General features: G+C 43.4%; 1 protein-coding gene across 2 annotated transcripts in view; it reads right to left on the bottom strand.

Annotated features, from left to right (window-relative positions):
* Positions 1–4509: 4509 nt before the first annotated feature.
* LOC112262672 (substance-P receptor-like) overlaps positions 4510–17095 on the bottom strand; it is a 40788-nt gene continuing 28202 nt past the window's right edge. Inside the window, exons 3-6 of one of the 2 annotated variants that reach the window (XM_024438351.2) lie at positions 13892–14042; positions 9912–10108; positions 7126–7334; positions 4510–7071 (exon numbers count right to left, since the gene is read on the bottom strand). In XM_024438351.2, the coding sequence (XP_024294119.2) occupies positions 6956–7071; positions 7126–7334; positions 9912–10108; positions 13892–14042 (673 nt within the window). In that variant the 3' untranslated portion in view covers positions 4510–6955. The remainder of the gene's footprint in view (positions 7072–7125; positions 7335–9911; positions 10109–13891; positions 14043–17095) is intronic. The other variant, XM_024438352.2, reaches the window with a different exon arrangement.

The raw sequence follows: 17095 nt of genomic DNA, 5'->3' as shown, positions 1-17095 counted from the left end.
TGTCAACTTCACTTCTGTCTCCTAATGCATTCGTCACCAAGGCAATTGAAGTATTGGGCTGCGGCTTGGTCGCTCTACAACCATGCAGGACTGCTCTTACAGGTTTATTCTTATATTTTCCTTGAAATAGGATGGAAACCTTTGTTATGGTCAGATGATTCTAAGACAAACTGCTTCCGGACAGCCAAGCCCCAGTCTGTGATTTGCACCCTATTCCCTTTATAGTGCCCTACTTTTGACCAGGGCACATTAGTGTCTCGTCAAAAGTAGTGCACTATGAAGGAACTAAGGTGCCATTTGGAACCTACCCTTACTTACAGATACAGTACATGGCCTATGAGTCATTCCTTTTCAGACGGGTCAACAGAGATGTGGACAGCCAGACTCTGGCCAGGCCCATGCAGATAGACTGGAGTCTAATACGCACAGACTGTCCTCTACTCTCCTTTTACAGACAGACAACAAAGGTCCAGTCCAAACACAAATATGCTTCATCTGACGAGGCGCTTCGCTCACTGCTCCCTTTCCTCTCCCTCTTCTCTCCTCTCCTCTGTCTGGTGAGGGCTCCACTGAAGGTCAGGAATGGCAATGAGGTAGAGACCAGACCGTGCTGCTCCCAGAGCTAACTTGCCTGTGATGTTTTAGTGATTCCCAAACATTATTTAGCTAAAGGCGCTGTTTCTCTCCTAAGGTCCGCAGGTTTGCTTTCGATTTATTCGTTATGAATTGATGTTTAAACTTGATCTAAATTGAAACATTGTTAGACTATTTGTGTGAAGCCATAATAAATACTACAGGATACACTATTCCTGCCAAACTGATGGTGAATTAAAATGGTAGCTACAATAAAAGGTAACATTTATTTATAACATTAACACAATATTGAGCTGTACCTTGAAAACAACGAACAATATAGTTACACTTTAAAAGGCAAACAAACTCCAATAAACATCTGATAATGTAGATCAGAGATAGTGGTTGAGTGTAAAATAATACTGACTTTGTAAATACCTTCGATTGTTTTACTAATGAATCCTGCTAAAAAATGTATGGATAATACTGTAATAAGTACTGTTCACAATGCTGACATAATAACTCCCAACAAGAGTAAGATATACACAGGAAACACGTCTGAAATAACACATAATAACACATAATAACACATATGAAAGCATGAAATATCAAAGTGATACTTTAATACAGTGCAACATTCAGTGCAACATTTAGAATCCTCCCCCAGCCACTAAAAAATGTACTGCAAGAGGGTTCTCGATATTTGGGATATAGTTTCTGATAGTAGCCAGAGGAGGAGACTCCGCTAGAGGCAGTAATGTGGCACTGGCCTGTGATACATGTTGTGTTGTAACAGAGATCTCCCTCCATGGATGCTGCCTACTGGGCTAATAGTTCAGTCAGTGTAGTTGTCAGACAAAGTATCAGAAATGTTCAAGAGTGCCTCAGAGAAGTCAACCGCCTGACAAGAGAAATCCATTTGATAGATTAATGCAATAGAGAGATCAAAGTTGCATCGTGCCATTTCTCCCTCCGACAGCTTGTAAAACCCCATCACAGCAGCTGTAATAGTTGAATATTGTCAACCGCTTTCATGGGATGTCTAGCTTGACAGTTACATTCAAAACAAAATGTACAACAGAGATCAACACAGACCTCACAAGCCAAGCCATGTATAGTAGCAAACAAGCAAGTGTTTGTAACATTACAGTAGGAAGTGAACTGGTATGATTGACAATTACATTTCAAAGAAACAACAATGTTATACTGTACATAAAGAACATCCCAAACATGTACAACTATGTACAAAGAGGTCCACACAAGATATGAACTGCTCATTCAGCACTGTATCAGAGAGCACTGTATCAGAGAGCACTGTATCAGAGAGCACTGTTTCAGAGAGCACTGTATCAGAGAGTACTGTATCAGAGAGCACTGTTTCAGAGAGCACTGTTTCAGAGAGCACTGTATCAGAGAGCACTGTATCAGAGAGCACTGTATCAGAGAGCACTGTATCAGAGAGCACTGTATCAGAGAGCACTGTTTCAGAGAGCACTGTTTCAGAGAGCACTGTATCAGAGAGCACTGTATCAGAGAGCACTGTATCAGAGAGCACTGTATCAGAGAGCACTGTTTCAGAGAGCACTGTTTCAGAGAGCACTGTATCAGAGAGCACTGTATCAGAGAGCACTGTTTCAGAGAGCACTGTATCAGAGAGCACTGTTTCAGAGAGCACTGTATCAGAGAGCACTGTATCAGAGAGCACTGTATCAGAGAGCACTGTATCAGAGAGCACTGTTTCAGAGAGCACTGTATCAGAGAGCACTGTATCAGAGAGCACTGTATCAGAGAGCACTGTATCAGAGAGCACTGTATCAGAGAGCACTGTATCAGAGAGCACTGTATCAGAGAGCACTGTTTCAGAGAGCACTGTATCAGAGAGCACTGTATCAGAGAGCACTGTATCAGAGAGCACTGTGTGTGCGTCCCATGGCTACCTATTCCATGTGGGGAATAGGGTTCCATTTGGAACGCAACTGTAACTGTGGTATACTATAAGCTGTGTGTGAGCTGCTGTCTAGCAGTACAGCTGGGACCATCAAAGCAGTAACCACTCAGGTCACTGTAGCAGAGATAAGCACATCTCATGGTGCGCTGCAGCAGCCAGGGTCCATCATGTAGATGGTAGACTCCTACATAGAGGTAAGTGAAAAACACATCACACACACACATGCACACACTTACAACCATCTTTTTTTTGTTTTTACCTAACTGGGCATCACGTTTTAATGAATACAAACACTACCTCTGCAACAGACACACCATTTTAGAATTACTCTTACGACAAAAGAGATATCTTCTCTTTTTACCCTGTGTCTTTGCCTGTGTGCTTCTCTTTATGTGTGTGTGCAGTTGTTCTGTCTCTCTCTCTGTTCCGTCTCGCTCTCTTTTCTTGTGGGTAATTAGTGTGATTGAGGAGTGATGGCACTGATGAGGACATTCACCCAGTTGAGTAGTCAGCCTGGCGCCAGCTCTTTCAGGAACAAGGCAAACTTATTGTCTCCATCACTACAGTGATCAAAACCAACACTGCTTTCTTAAACAACCTACCATCCAACCTGGAACATTGTCAATTAACAGATGGGTTTTGAATGCGGTTGATTACGCATTCAGTTGCCTGTCTTTGACAAAATCCCCACTTGAACCTGCCATCTGAAATGGAAAAACATTCTGCAGCATTTTGAAACTGAGTGTTTGGTCTATTTTTGGTTTTAGTATTCAGTCCGTATGTTGTCTGACTAACTGTAAGAGAGCAATGCCTTTTTAGCTAGACTAGTGTCTGTGCCTGGGAGAGCTTGTTTGCAGAGAATCACAGCCTGCCTGGTTCCCCATGGTAAATTAATCAGTTGCAAGGCGTGTTTCATTTAGTTGCTGTCTACAGGAGTAATGGAATGTCTGGTGTATCCTGGCCTCTGTTTTACAGATTACTGGGCCCACTGAGACATGTAACTGTCAACACGCACACGCACACACACGCACAAACTCACACACACACGCACGCACACAAGCACGCACGCACACACGCACACACACACAAATCATCCCATTAAAATGTAAATCATTGGGTGCGTAGAATATCTACTTATCCCATTATAATTAGATAACTATTCTTTCTACACTGTCACTCCTCAGTTACTGTCTCCGGTAGATATATTAGATATAGTAGATTATATTGTAGATTATATAGTGAATACAAATATAAACGCAACATACAACAATTTGTACGATTTTACTGAGTTACAGTTCATATATGAGAAAATCAGTCAATTGAAATAAAACCATTAGGCCCTAATCTATGGATTTCACATGACTGGAAATACAGATATGCATCTGTTGGTCACAGATACAGTACCTTAAAAAAAATGAGCCGCACAATGGGCCTCAGCATTTCGTCACAGTATTTCTGTGCATTCAAATTGCCATCGATAAAATGCAATTGTGCTTGTTGTCCGTAGCTTATGTCTGCCCATACCATAACCCCACCATGGGGCACTCTGTTCACAATGTTGACATCAGCAAACCGCTCACCTACACAAAGCCATACACGTGGTCTGCTGTTGTGAGTCCAGTTGGACGTAATGGCAAATTCTCTAAAACAATGTTGGAGGCAGCTTATGGTAGAGAAATGAACATTCAATTATCTGGTGGACATTCCTGCAGTCAGTATGTCAATTGCATGCTCCCTCAAAACTTGAGACATCTGTGGCATTGTGTTGTGTGATAAAACTGCACATTTTTGAGTGGCCTTTTATTGTCCCCAGCACAAGGGGCACCTGTATAGTGATCATGCTGTTTAATCAGCTTCTTGATATGTCACACCTGTCAGGTGGATGGATTATCTTGGCCCAGGAGAAATGCTCACTAACAGGGATGTCAATGCATTTGTGCACAAAGTTTGAGAGAAATAAGCTTTTTGTGAGTATGGAATATTTCTGGGATATTTTATTTCAGCTCATGAAACATGGGACCTACACTTTACATGATGTGTTTATATTTTTGTTCGGTGTATATTCCACACTACCGATAAACTCACTCTTACAAGGCCCAGAGATGTGAAGTAACAGGTGTTACTTGCCCCTCTGTTACCCCTCCTGTCCCCTCTGCCCTCTAGATCATGTTGACCCTCTGTTACCCCTCCTGTCCTCTGTCCTCTAGATCATGTTGACCCTCTGTTACCCCTCCTGTCCCCTCTGCCCTCTAGATCATGTTGACCCTCTGTTACCCCTCCTGTCCTCTCTGTCCTCCAGATCATGTTGACCTAGTGTGAACAGGCTGAAACTCCACATCAAACCTGCCAGAGATCTGAGATGACTACAGTGCTCATTTTACTCTGGTCAAAGTGTGTGTGGGGGTGTGCATGTGCATGCATGTGCATGTGTGTGTTGGAGGGTGAGTGTGCCTCTGTCTGATGTGAGAACAACTGTGGGTGTCAGTGTGTCTATTTGAGAATGTGTGATTGTGTGGGGATGTGTGTGCTGAACATCATACAATGTGTCAATTTGGGGTTTCAGATGGCAGGGTAGACAGGAACTGCTGTGACACATCAAGAATCATTATACACAGCTAAAATAGCTCCTTCCTGCTGGACTCACACATGCCAAATGACACCCTATTCCCTATTTAGTGTACTACTTTTGAACAGGGTCCATAGGACTCTGGTCAAAAGTAGCGCACTATAAAGGGAATAGGGTTCCATTTGAGACCCAGAGGTCTCATAAAGAGAGCATGGCCTCTAAGCTGCCTCCCTTCCTCTCATATCTGCATTATGCTAAGTATCCAGGCACATCTTCCCATCACTAGTTACAAGAACTAACATCATCCCTGAAAACACAATCCATCTAGCCTTTACTGTCAATAAGAGCATGCTGTATAAGAGGAAGTCCTCACAGTGCAGTTTCTCTGCCTCTGTAATCACACCACTTTTCTCTCCTGTTGTCTTGTACACAGCTGACTATCACTGTTCAGGTTAGGGTCTGTTTGTTCAGCTCTATCCCACATTATTCCACGGAAGTCTACATGCTGACAGGACACCAGCTAAACACACCTCAGCCACAATAATCTGTTTCCAAGTGTGTGTCCTATGGAGTGTGGGCTTGTTAACCCTGGGCTCCACTATAGGGGCTGAGGAGATGCTACAGGAATGGCAGGCTTATCATATGTTTCTGACAAGCTGAGAAAACCACTATACTGTGAGGACTGACTGTGCTTCCAGCACGGGGGCGGCAATCAAACATTAATGCACCATTCAGAAGTACGGGTGGTAATATGAACTCATACACCACTGTGTATGTGTGGTGAGTGGGTCCTTAGAAGCAAATGTCAACTGCTAGATAAGTATTGGATACATTCTGATAGTTGAAGGTGTGTGGATTTTGTGAATGTTATCGGGTTCAGTTAGTGCTGTGTCCTGTATTAACCGTGTACTGTATTGACCCAATCTTATCCTGTATTGACCCAGTCTTGTCCTGTATTGACCCAGTCTTGTCCTGTATTGACCCAGTCTGTCCTGTATTGACCCAGTCTTGTCCTGTATTGACCCAGTCTTGTACTGTATTGACCCAATCTTATCCTGTATTGACCCAGTCTTGTCCTGTATTGACCCAATCTTGTCCTGTATTGACCCAATCTTATCCTATTTTGACCCAGTCTTGTCCTGTATTGACACAGTCTTATCCTATATTGACCCAATCTTGTCCTGTATTGACCCAATCTTGTCCTGTATTGACCCAATCTTGTCCTGTATTGACCCAGTCTTATCCTGTATTGACCCAGTCTTATCCTGTATTGACCCAATCTTGTCCTGTATTGACCCAGTCTTATCCTGTATCGACCCAATCTTGTCCTGTATTGACCCAGTCTTATCCTGTATTGACCCAATCTTGTCCTTTATTTACCCAGTCCTGTCTTGTATTGACCCAGTCTTGTCCTGTATTGACCCAGTCTTATCCTGTATTGACCGTCTTATCCTGTATTGACCCAGTCTTATCCTGTATTGACCCAGTCTTATCCTGTATTGACCCAGTCCTGTCCCGTATTGACCCAGTCTTGTTACCCAGTCATGAACCCAGCCCTTACAGTATCTCTCTGGGCTATAGCAGGTACCAGGCAGTGTGCCCTAGATATGCCTCATTGCCTTAGTTTAAACCAAGGACCACTGGATAAGCGCACTGCCCTCTGAAGGGGAACCAACCAAGCCTCAGCCACAGGTGGTAGACTTGATGCCCAACATTAAAAAAAAGGACATTATGTAAATGGTCAAAGACAAACATGGATGGAATATATGTGCACACGCATGCATGCACACACATACACAAACACAGCCCCCATGGGCAGGTATAGTGAGATAGAGTGTTTAGCGGTGCCTGATTCTCCTTTCCCCTCTCTACTCAGGCAGGTTGTTGCTAGAGTAGAAGCTGGAGGTCTCCGACACATTCTTGGAGACACTGCGGGACGAGGAGCCGTTAGAGGTCAGGTCCAGAGAGGAGCACCTGGGTGCCGCTACTGCACACAACCCCCCTCCCCCTCCGCTAACCCCCTGCACCTCGGACCCACACCCGGCCACAGATAGGGCCCCAAACCTGGGAGGCTCCAGGTCGTCGGCCACATGCATCATGGAGGACACGTTGGTCTCCATGCGGCTGGCCTTGTACATGCTGGCCTGGGTCTGCAGGTAACGTGTGGACTTGAGCTCAAGACCCTCGTAGGAGCCGGTGGGGACACAGGGACAGCAGCTGAAGGCCTGCTTGAAGCCAGCTCGGAACCTAGGGAAGGACAGAGAGACATACAGTACAGACAGACAGACAAACGGATAGATAACAGAGGACATGCAGACAGACAGACAGACAGACAGACAGACAGACAGACAGACAGACAGACAGACAGACAGACAGACAGACAGACAGACAGACAGACAGACAGACAGACAGACAGACAGACAGACAGACAGACAGACAGACAGACAGACAGACAGACAGACAGACAGACAGACAGACAGACAGACAGACAGACAGACAGGAGAGATGTTCAAAAAAGGGAAAGTAAAATGGCTGAAGACAGACGAAGAGGCAAGAATTTGTTGGAAAATGAGTGGAGAGGCAGATGTGGTTATGAATTTTAAAACTTCGAATGGATATTGCTGTGGAGAGAAGAGCACTGTATAATGATTCATGACTTAGACCCTAACAGTTCTCTAGCAGTGCAACTAACTCTCACATTTTAATTTTGTCTTGTAACGACACTCAAGAGTATGAAATAGGCATCTTTCAGAAACATATTTCAAAGACTTTTCAGACTTTTTTTGGACACCAGCTTGTTATTCTGAAAACCAATTGAAAGTTGGCTCTTCATAAAACTTTACCACCACAGTGAATTATTCTGTGTTCGTAACCAAGTCGGAAGTGGGAATTTACCACCATAAAGTTTTGGACTCTAGATGGATAAAACCCATTTTGGCATGGACATTGCCTTTGAGGGCTTACAGAATTTTAAAGTAGTTAACTGGGTGGGCCTTCATTTGGGTGAAGGAAGGATCACATGATTCCATCTGGGTCATCAGCCAATTAATTCTACTCGTGAGCAAACATTCCATAACTGTTGTTGGTAGTACATCGGCAACCTGGCCTTTAAACCTGTTCAAACAACACACTCTAGCTGGCGGTATGCACCCTTTCAGTTGGTTTGCCAACTCATATAGGTAGTACAAAAATGTAATTGACTACTTCAAAAGGAAGATGGCCTCAATGGTGCTGCATGTGCGCTCACAGATACCATAATGGGACATGTATAAAGTTGATATTGCTATCCTTCTATATGTTTACAACATACCACTGTGAAAAATCTATTGAACTGCCCTCTAACTGTCACGCCCTGATATGTTTCACCTGTCCTTGTGCTGGTCTCCACCCCCCTCCAGGTGTCACCCATCTTCCCAATTATCCCCTGGGTACTTATACCTGTATGTGCCAGTTCAATTTGTTTGTTCATACCTACCAGCGTTTTTCCCTTGCGCCTGTCTGTGCTTTAGTGCCTGTTTTCTAGTTTCCCGGTTTTGACCATTCCTGCCTGCCCTGAGCCTGCCTGTCATCCTGTACCTTCGCCCCACTACTCTGGATTACTGACCTCTGCCTGTCCTGACCCTGAGCCCGCCTGCTGTTCCGGTGCCTTATACCCAATCTGGATTATATAACCCTGCCAGCCTTGACCTGTCGTTTGCATGCCCCTGTTTAAAGAATAAACTTTAATTTCTTCAACACTGTCTGCACCTGGGTCATACCGTAAAACATGATACTAACTGGTAATTACTAGTGAGAAACCTCTCTATCCTCCTTGAGCTCTGACTTCTCCCAAATGGTGACCTCTGACGTCACCTACTAAGGAAATTACCTTGATTTCAACATTTTCAGTATTTAACTATGAAACAGTATTTTTAAAAAGCTATTTATTAATATAGTTTTTGAAGACCATCATTTCTTTACGAGCCTGATAGCTGTACTTTTAGTTTATGGTTGACACAGCTTGTTGACACAGACTGGGTCAATACAGGACAGTTTCCTGCTAGTAATTACCAGTTGGAGGGCCGTTCAATTGTATTTTTTCCAGTCATATGTGATAAACATATAGAATGATAGAGATCATCTTTATATATGCTCCATTATGGTGTCTGTGAGCGCATCTCCATTTTGAAGTAGTCCATTTTCTTCTACTTCTATTAATTGGCAAACTAAAAGGGTACATACTGCCTGCCATCTAGAGTGTATTGTTTGAACATGTATAAAGCCATGGTTGGTGATTTCCTGCTACCTACAATTATGGAATGTTTGCTCACAAGTAGAATTTATTGGCGGATCCCTCCTGATGAACCGGATGGAATCATCCCACCCAGCTGACTACTTTAAAATGGTGAAGCACTCAATGACAGTGTCCATACCATCTAACTCTATGGTGGTAAATTCCCACTTCCCACTTGGTTACAAATGCAATATTAGACATCGGTCTTTCCAAAACAATTTTTAAATCATTAAAAAAGTAACTCATAGAGGTTTTACTATTATGTTTTACTATTATTATGCCCTACCCAGGATGTCAACAAGTCATATGAGAGCAAGTGGTTGTTTTTCATGCAGGAATTCAAATAAGTATTTTTCATTTTGCCTTCACCACAGTGGTAAAAGTTATGAATAATACGTGCTGAACAGTCCATAACTTAAAAATAATGCAATGAATAATCTATGTACATAATAAAAACAGGTGTTAAAGAGAATGATAAACAATTGTGTGTGTTTGTGTGTGTTCGTGTGTAGTGTGTGTACTTGTGTGTAGTGTAGTGTAGTGTTACCTACCTGTCATTGAGACAGCAGTAGATGATAGGGTTGTACATGGTGGAGCTCATGGCCAGCCACATGACAGCCAGGTACACCTGTTGGATGTAGAGCGTCTCAAACAGGAGGGGGAAGAACAGGTGGAGCAGGAAGTACACGTGGTAGGGCAGCCAGCAGAGAGAAAACGTACACACAACCACGATCATCATCTTCACCACCTAACACAGACAGACACAGATACCACAAAGGGTGGGCCTCAATTAATCCATTCCACAGGTATTCTATTTAATTCGTTCTAAATGTAATTCTGTGTTCAATTCAGTCATTCAGAAAGGGGACAAGACAGCAGAAAGAAAGTGGAAGATGGTGTATGTTAGAGCAATAAGAAACAATCAGACATGTAGCTGTCCTTTGGGGAATGATGAGAGGAGTAGAAAGAGCTTGAAGCTCAGGGTGTCATTGTGTTTATTTCATGAGTCATGGAGGAAGAAGTAAACATTGACCAACTTTCAACTCCTCCCTCTGTTTCTCTGACTTGATGCAGCAGAGCTGTTTAGGATGCGTTCCAAATGGAACCATGTTCCTTTTATAGTGCTATTCCAGGAATTATTCCTGGAAGCATTCCTGGAAGCAGGTATTCCTGGAAGCAAATTATTTACAAACATGACATGAGAATGTGTACATTTCTGAGGAAATTTCTAATTTAAAGTGTCTTTTAGTTCATTGATTGCCCTTCATGATTCTTCTTAAGGCAAGGCATCCCGCTAGCGGGACACCTGTCGACAACATCCGGTGAAATTGGAGGTAGCGCAATTCAAATAAATAACCGTCATATTAAACATTTATGAACATACAAGTATCTTATATTGTTTAAAAGCTTAGATTATTGTTAATCTAACTGCATTGTCCGATTTACAATAGGCTTTACAGCGAAAGCATACCATGCGATTGTTTGAGGACGGCGCCTAACATCAACATATTTTTCAACCAGCACAGGCTTCATAAAATCACAAATAGCAATTAAATAAACCACTTACTTTTGAAAATCTTCCTCTGTTTGCAATTCCAAGGGTCCCAGCTACAATGTGAATGGTCTTTTTATTAGATAAAATCCTTCTTTATATCCCAGAAAAGTCTGTATAGTTGGCGCCATCAATTTCAGTAATCCACTCGTTCAAAATGCAGACAAAGGAGTCCAAATAGTTACCGCTAAACTTTGTTCAAACAAGTCAAACTATATTTCTATGTAATCCTCAGGTATCTTGAACTGTAAATAAACTACAATATTTCATACAGAAAGAAGTATGTGCAATAGAAAAGTAAAATCGTCACACAGCGACAGACTGATTTTCCACTGGGACCAGGCTCGTGTTGGAAGAAACAAGCCAGAAACCTTAAACAAAGACTCTTGACATCTAGTGGAAGCCTTAGGAATTGCAATCTGGGAGCTAGAATTGCATAGGACATATAGCTTTCCATTATAAGAGCCTGGGACCTCAAAAAAAAAACATTCTGGTTTGGATTTTCGCGTACCATATCAATTGTGTTATAGTCTCATGCATTATTTTACATTTCAACAAACTTGTGTTTGTATAAAGTCTTTTCTATCCAATGCTACCAATTATATGCATATCCTGGCCTCCGGGCCTGATACATGTAATACATGTATCACTAGCCACTTTAACTATGCCACTTTGTTTACATACTCATCTCATATGTATATACTGTACTCGATATCAGCTACTGTATCTTGCCTATGCTGCTCTGTACCATCACTCATTCATATATCCTTATGTACATATTCTTTATCCCCTTACACTGTGTATAAGACAGTAGTTTTGGAATTGTTAGTTAGATTACTTGTTGGTTATTACTGCATTGTCGGAACTAGAAGCACAAGCATTTCGCTACACTCGCATTAACATCTGCTAACCATGTGTATGTGACAAATAAAATTTGATTTGATTTGATTTGATTTGATTTGAGTAACATGCAGTTTACTTTGGGCACGTCAGTCAGGCGGAAATTCAGGAAAATAGACCCTAGCTCTTAACCAAACATATCTGCTAACTATGTGTCTATAATGAATGGCTCAGTCGGAGAGAGCTCTAGCATGCGGTACACATGCTACACTTAGAAGTCAAAGTAGAAGTCCAAGTTAAAGTGGGAGATAAACATAGAGGCATAGAGCTAGCCCCATAAACCCAAGATACTGATACTACAAAATTCCCTTGGGTCTCATTGATGTACAGTTGCTGGCAGAGCATGTAAACCATAGGATACATGTGTTCTATGATGTAAACCCATGCAAGGTTAATCAAATCAAATCTTATTGGTCACATACACATGGTTAGCAGATGTTATTGCAAGTGTAGTGAAATGCTTGTGCTTCTAGTTCTGACAGTGCAGCAATATCTAACTGCAGCCAACGTGAGTAGAACATTTAAACGTGTTAACCTCGCAAGGCTGCCGGCCCAGAAGGCATCCCAAGCCGCGTCCTCAGAGCATGCGCAGACCAGCTGGCTGGTGTGTTTACAGACAGATTCAATCAATCACTATCCCAGTCTATTGTTCGCACAAGAGGTTCACCACTGTTCCTGTTCTCAAGAAAGCTAAGGTAACTGGCTGTGATGGCTATTTAACAGTCTGATGGCCTTGAGATAGAAGCTGTTTTTCAGTCTCTCGGCCCCAGCTTTGATGTACCTGTACTCACCTCACCTTCTGGATGTTAATAGGGTGAACAGGCAGTGGCTCGGGTGGTTGTTGTTCTTGATGATCTTTTTGGCCTTCATGTGACATCAGGGGCTGTAGTTGTCCTGGAGGGCAGATAGTTTGCCCCCGGTGATGCATTGTGCAGACCGCACCACCCTCTGGAGAGACTTGCGGTTGTGGGCATCTGTAAATGTTTGTGAGGGTTTTAGGTGACAAGCCAAATTTCTTCAGCCTCCTGAGGTTGAAGAGGTGCTGTTGCACCTTCTTCACCTCACTGTCTGTGTGGATGGACCATTTCAGTTTGTCCGTGATGTGCACACCAAGGAAATTGAAAAACTTTCCACCTTCTCCACTGCCGTCCCATCGATGTGGATAGGGGGGATGCTCCCTCTGCTGTTTCCTGAAGTCCACGATTGTCTCCTCTGTTTTGTTGACGTTGAGTGAGGGGTTATTTTCCTGACACCACACTCAGAGTGCCCTCTCCTCCTCCCTGTAGGCTGTCTCAACGTTGTTGGTAATCAAGCCCACTACTGTTGTGTCATCTGCAAACTTGATGATTGTGTTGGAGGCGTGCATGGCCACGCAGTCATGGGTGGACAGGGAGTACGGGGGGGGGGGCTGAGCACGCACCCATGTGTGGCCCCAGTGTTGCGGATCAGCAAAGTGGAGATGTTGTTTCCTACCTTCACCACCTGGGAATGGTCCGGGACTTCCTGATGGGCCAAATTGCACAGGACGGGGTTGAGACTCAGGCCCTCAAGCATAATGTGCACGCACCCATAATGAGCACGCACCCATGTGTGGCCCCAGTGTTGCGGATCAGCGAAGTGGAGATGTTGTTTCCTACCTTCACCACCTGGGAATGGTCCGGGACTTCTTGACGGGCCAAATTGCACAGGACGGGGTTGAGACTCAGGCCCTCAAGCATAATGATGAGCTTAGAGGATACTATGGTGTTGAATGCTGAGCTATAGTCAATGAACAGCATTCTTAAATAGGTATTCCTTTTGTCCAGATGGGATAGGGCAGTGTGCAGTGTGATGGTGATTGCATCGTCTGTAGACCTATTGGGGTGGTAAGCAAATTGAAGTGGGTCTAGGGTGACAGGTAAGGTGGAGGTGATATGATACTTTACTAGTCTCTCAAAGCACTGTACTGAATGATGTCACAGCCTGCTTCTTACCAAGCCCCGCAGTATATCTTTACCCTACAAAACTCATAATTGGAACCTTGCATTTGGCTATGAGCATGTACACCCAGGCTTATAGTATCTTTATACTGTACTGTACCTTGCGTTTGGCAGTGAGCTGCTCCTTGTAGCGGTCAGAGGAGTCTCCAGGTATGTTACTGGCCCAGAGGGTGAGGCCCACCACCAGGTAGGCACAGCCCATCACCAGCAGAGGCAGGAAGTAGATCAGCACAGTCACACATACGTAGTACCTACAAGACAGGACAGGGGAGACAGGGGGAGAGGAAGGCAGACACCGAGGAAAGCCGTGGATGATGACATACAGTCAAAAGCAGAGATCAGGCAGGTGTGTGGGGTCCGATGGGATACAGATGGGGTAACTGTATCTTTATGTAAGGTGTAACAATAATACAATATAAATAAGGGCTTCCTTTAGGAAGCAAATACATCAAATGCAAATATTCTGTGCTCATTTTTAGATATTTAAATGGGAAAGAAACAAACCCCAGCCCATTATGCATCATACCAGCTATATTTCTATATTTTTGAAAGTTATAAATATTGAGGACTTGATTGCTGACATGCAAAACATTTTGGGACTATATCAACAATGGACTAATGAAATAAATACTTAAAGATTTTTGATGGTTGGAATTGTCCAATAAAATGTTAAATATGAGTGTGTGTGTGTGTGTGCTTGTTCATGTGGAGAGGGGACACCCCTCATCTCCAGTGAACTTCCATTTAATTCGCTGCACACAGCATGTCTGAGACTCACAGGCCATTTCCTTGGTAATTAACTACAATTATGATAATCAGATAGAACGCCCAGGAGGACAGGGACACATCAGCCTTCAGGCACTCATACAGTACCTGCCTACTGAGCCAAATGAAGATCAAACATGGCCCACACAGCACACAAGGCAAATGAAATGAGCTCAAAGAGAGAGAAGCTGTAATTCAACCAATTGACTATGAGGCTGAACTTTTTCATGCACCTTTTTCCTCCAAAATGTTTTTATTTTCCAAAAACCTTTGTTGTACCTTTTTGTTCTCCATGGATGCATGCAGTGTTTTCATTTTTAAGGGATTGTGGAAAGCATCTGTTTGTGTTTGCTGAGTAATCCAATATTAGAGGTATTCACAGCCTATTTGGAGTGGTTACAACAGTGAAATGTTTGGGAATTGCATGAGAGAGTACATGCAGTACATTGGTAATGGCTGGGCTCCTGTAAAGACTTCCACTGACTTTGTTGTCTGGGATGTGTGAAATTGGTTGTCACAGTTTACCGCTTTCTGTTTGTAAATAACACACTAGGAGGGAGCAACTAATTACATTAGAAGGAGAACAGGTAGGCAGCACTTGTATGTCATTTATATTTCTCAGATAAAGACCTGTTTCATTTGTGACCACATGTCAAACAGAGAGAAAAATAAGACAATAACAAACAACATTGTCATATATCCCTCCCTCCCTCCCTTCCTCCCTCTCTCTCTCTCTCTCTCTCCCCATCTCTCCCTCTCCCACTCTCTCTCCCTCCATCTCCCTCTCCCTCCATCTCTCCCTCTCTCTCTCTCTCTCCCTTTCTCTCTCAACATGAAAGAATGTGCCTGTGTTCCAAATCTCAACCTATTTCCCATATAGTGCACTACTTTTGGTAAATTGTCAAATGTAGTGCACTACATAGGGAATACGATACCACGTGGGACACATTCGGACGGCCATGTAAATATGGACACGTAAACATAATGTGTATATCAGGCCAGGTTTTCTATTCTCACCCTGTCAGCATCCCGGAGTCGCCTCTTCACTATCGACGCTGAGACTGGTGTTTTGCGGGTACTATTTAATGAAGCTGCCAGTTGAGGAATTGTGAGGCATCTGTTTCTCAAACTAGACACTAATGTACTTGCCCTCTTGCTCAGTTGTGCACCGGGGCCTCCCACTCCTCTTTCTATTCTGGTTAGAGCCAGTTTGCGCTGTTCCGTGAAGGGAGTAGTACGCAGCATTGTATGATATCTTCAGTTTCTTGGCAATTTCTCTCATGGAATAGCCTCCATTTCTCAGAACAAGAATAGACTGACAAGTTTCAGAAGAAAGCACTTTGTTTCCGGCCATTTTGAGCCTGTAATCGAACCCACAAATGTTGATGCTCCAGATACTCAACTAGTCTAAAGAAGGCCAGTTTTATTGCTTCTTTAATCAGATCAACAGTTTTCAGCTGTGCTAACATAATTGCAAAAGGGTTTTCTAATGATCAATTAGCTGTTTAAAATGATAAACTTGTATTAGCTAACACAATGTGCCATTGGAACACAGAAGTGATGGTTGCTGATAATGGGCCTCTGTATGCCTATGTAGATATTCCATTAAAAATCAGTTGTTTCTAGCTACAATAGTCATTTACAACATTAACAATGTCTACACTGTATGTATGATCAATTTGATGTTATTTTAATGGACAAAATATGTGCTTTTCTTTCAAAAATAAGGACATTTCTAAGTGACCCCAAACATTTGTCTGTCTGAAGAACTGTCAATACTTCCAGATGAGACTTGTGTGGATATTTGAGGCAATTTACAAAAATCATTGTGGCGTTGAGTATACACTCCCAGAATATGCAATGAGCCGGGCAGCTGCCTGCCTCCTGCTTGGCCTCTCCTCTCCTCTTCTCTCCTCCCACCTGCCCTGTGCCTCCTGCTCTCTGATCTGGCAGAAAACAAAAGAGAGTGTCTGGGAGCCTTCAAGTGTCTAGAAAAACATCCCTCTGATGGATGGGGACTTGGAGGAATCAGAGGCTGTACTCTGTCACCAAACTGTCACACGACTGATATAAATAAAAACCCTGTCAGAGGAAGTCAAATTGGGGCAGAATAATACCCAGTGCATTAAAGCCCAATAGCCCATCCAGTAATATTCACCATGTACTTACTGCTCATGACTTTTCTGGCTTCACTTCCTGCCTGAGTATCCAGCTGAGCCCTAGTCTGGATCTCAGTGTCTATTGACTTCCTGCCTGAGTGTCCAGCCAAGCCCTAGCCTGGATCTCAGTGTCTGTTGACTTCCTGCCTGAGTGTCCAGCCAAGCCCTAGCCTGGATCTCAGTGTCTGTTGACTTCCTGCCTGAGTGTCCAGCCAAGCCCTAGCCTGGATCTCAGTGTCTGTTGACTTCCTGCCTGAGTGTCCAGCCAAGCCCTAGCCTGGATCTCAGTGTCTGTTGACTTCCTGCCTGAGTGTCCAGCCTTAGCCTGCATCTCCGTGTCTGGGTTCTGTTGTCTGGGCTGCTGCCTGATGTCCAGCCAA

Source organism: Oncorhynchus tshawytscha, linkage group LG12 (genome assembly GCF_018296145.1).
Source record: "Oncorhynchus tshawytscha isolate Ot180627B linkage group LG12, Otsh_v2.0, whole genome shotgun sequence".
Lineage (NCBI taxonomy): Eukaryota > Metazoa > Chordata > Actinopteri > Salmoniformes > Salmonidae > Oncorhynchus > Oncorhynchus tshawytscha.
The sequence above is the reverse complement of the archived record's forward strand: the minus strand, read 5'-3'. Positions and strand labels throughout refer to the sequence as shown.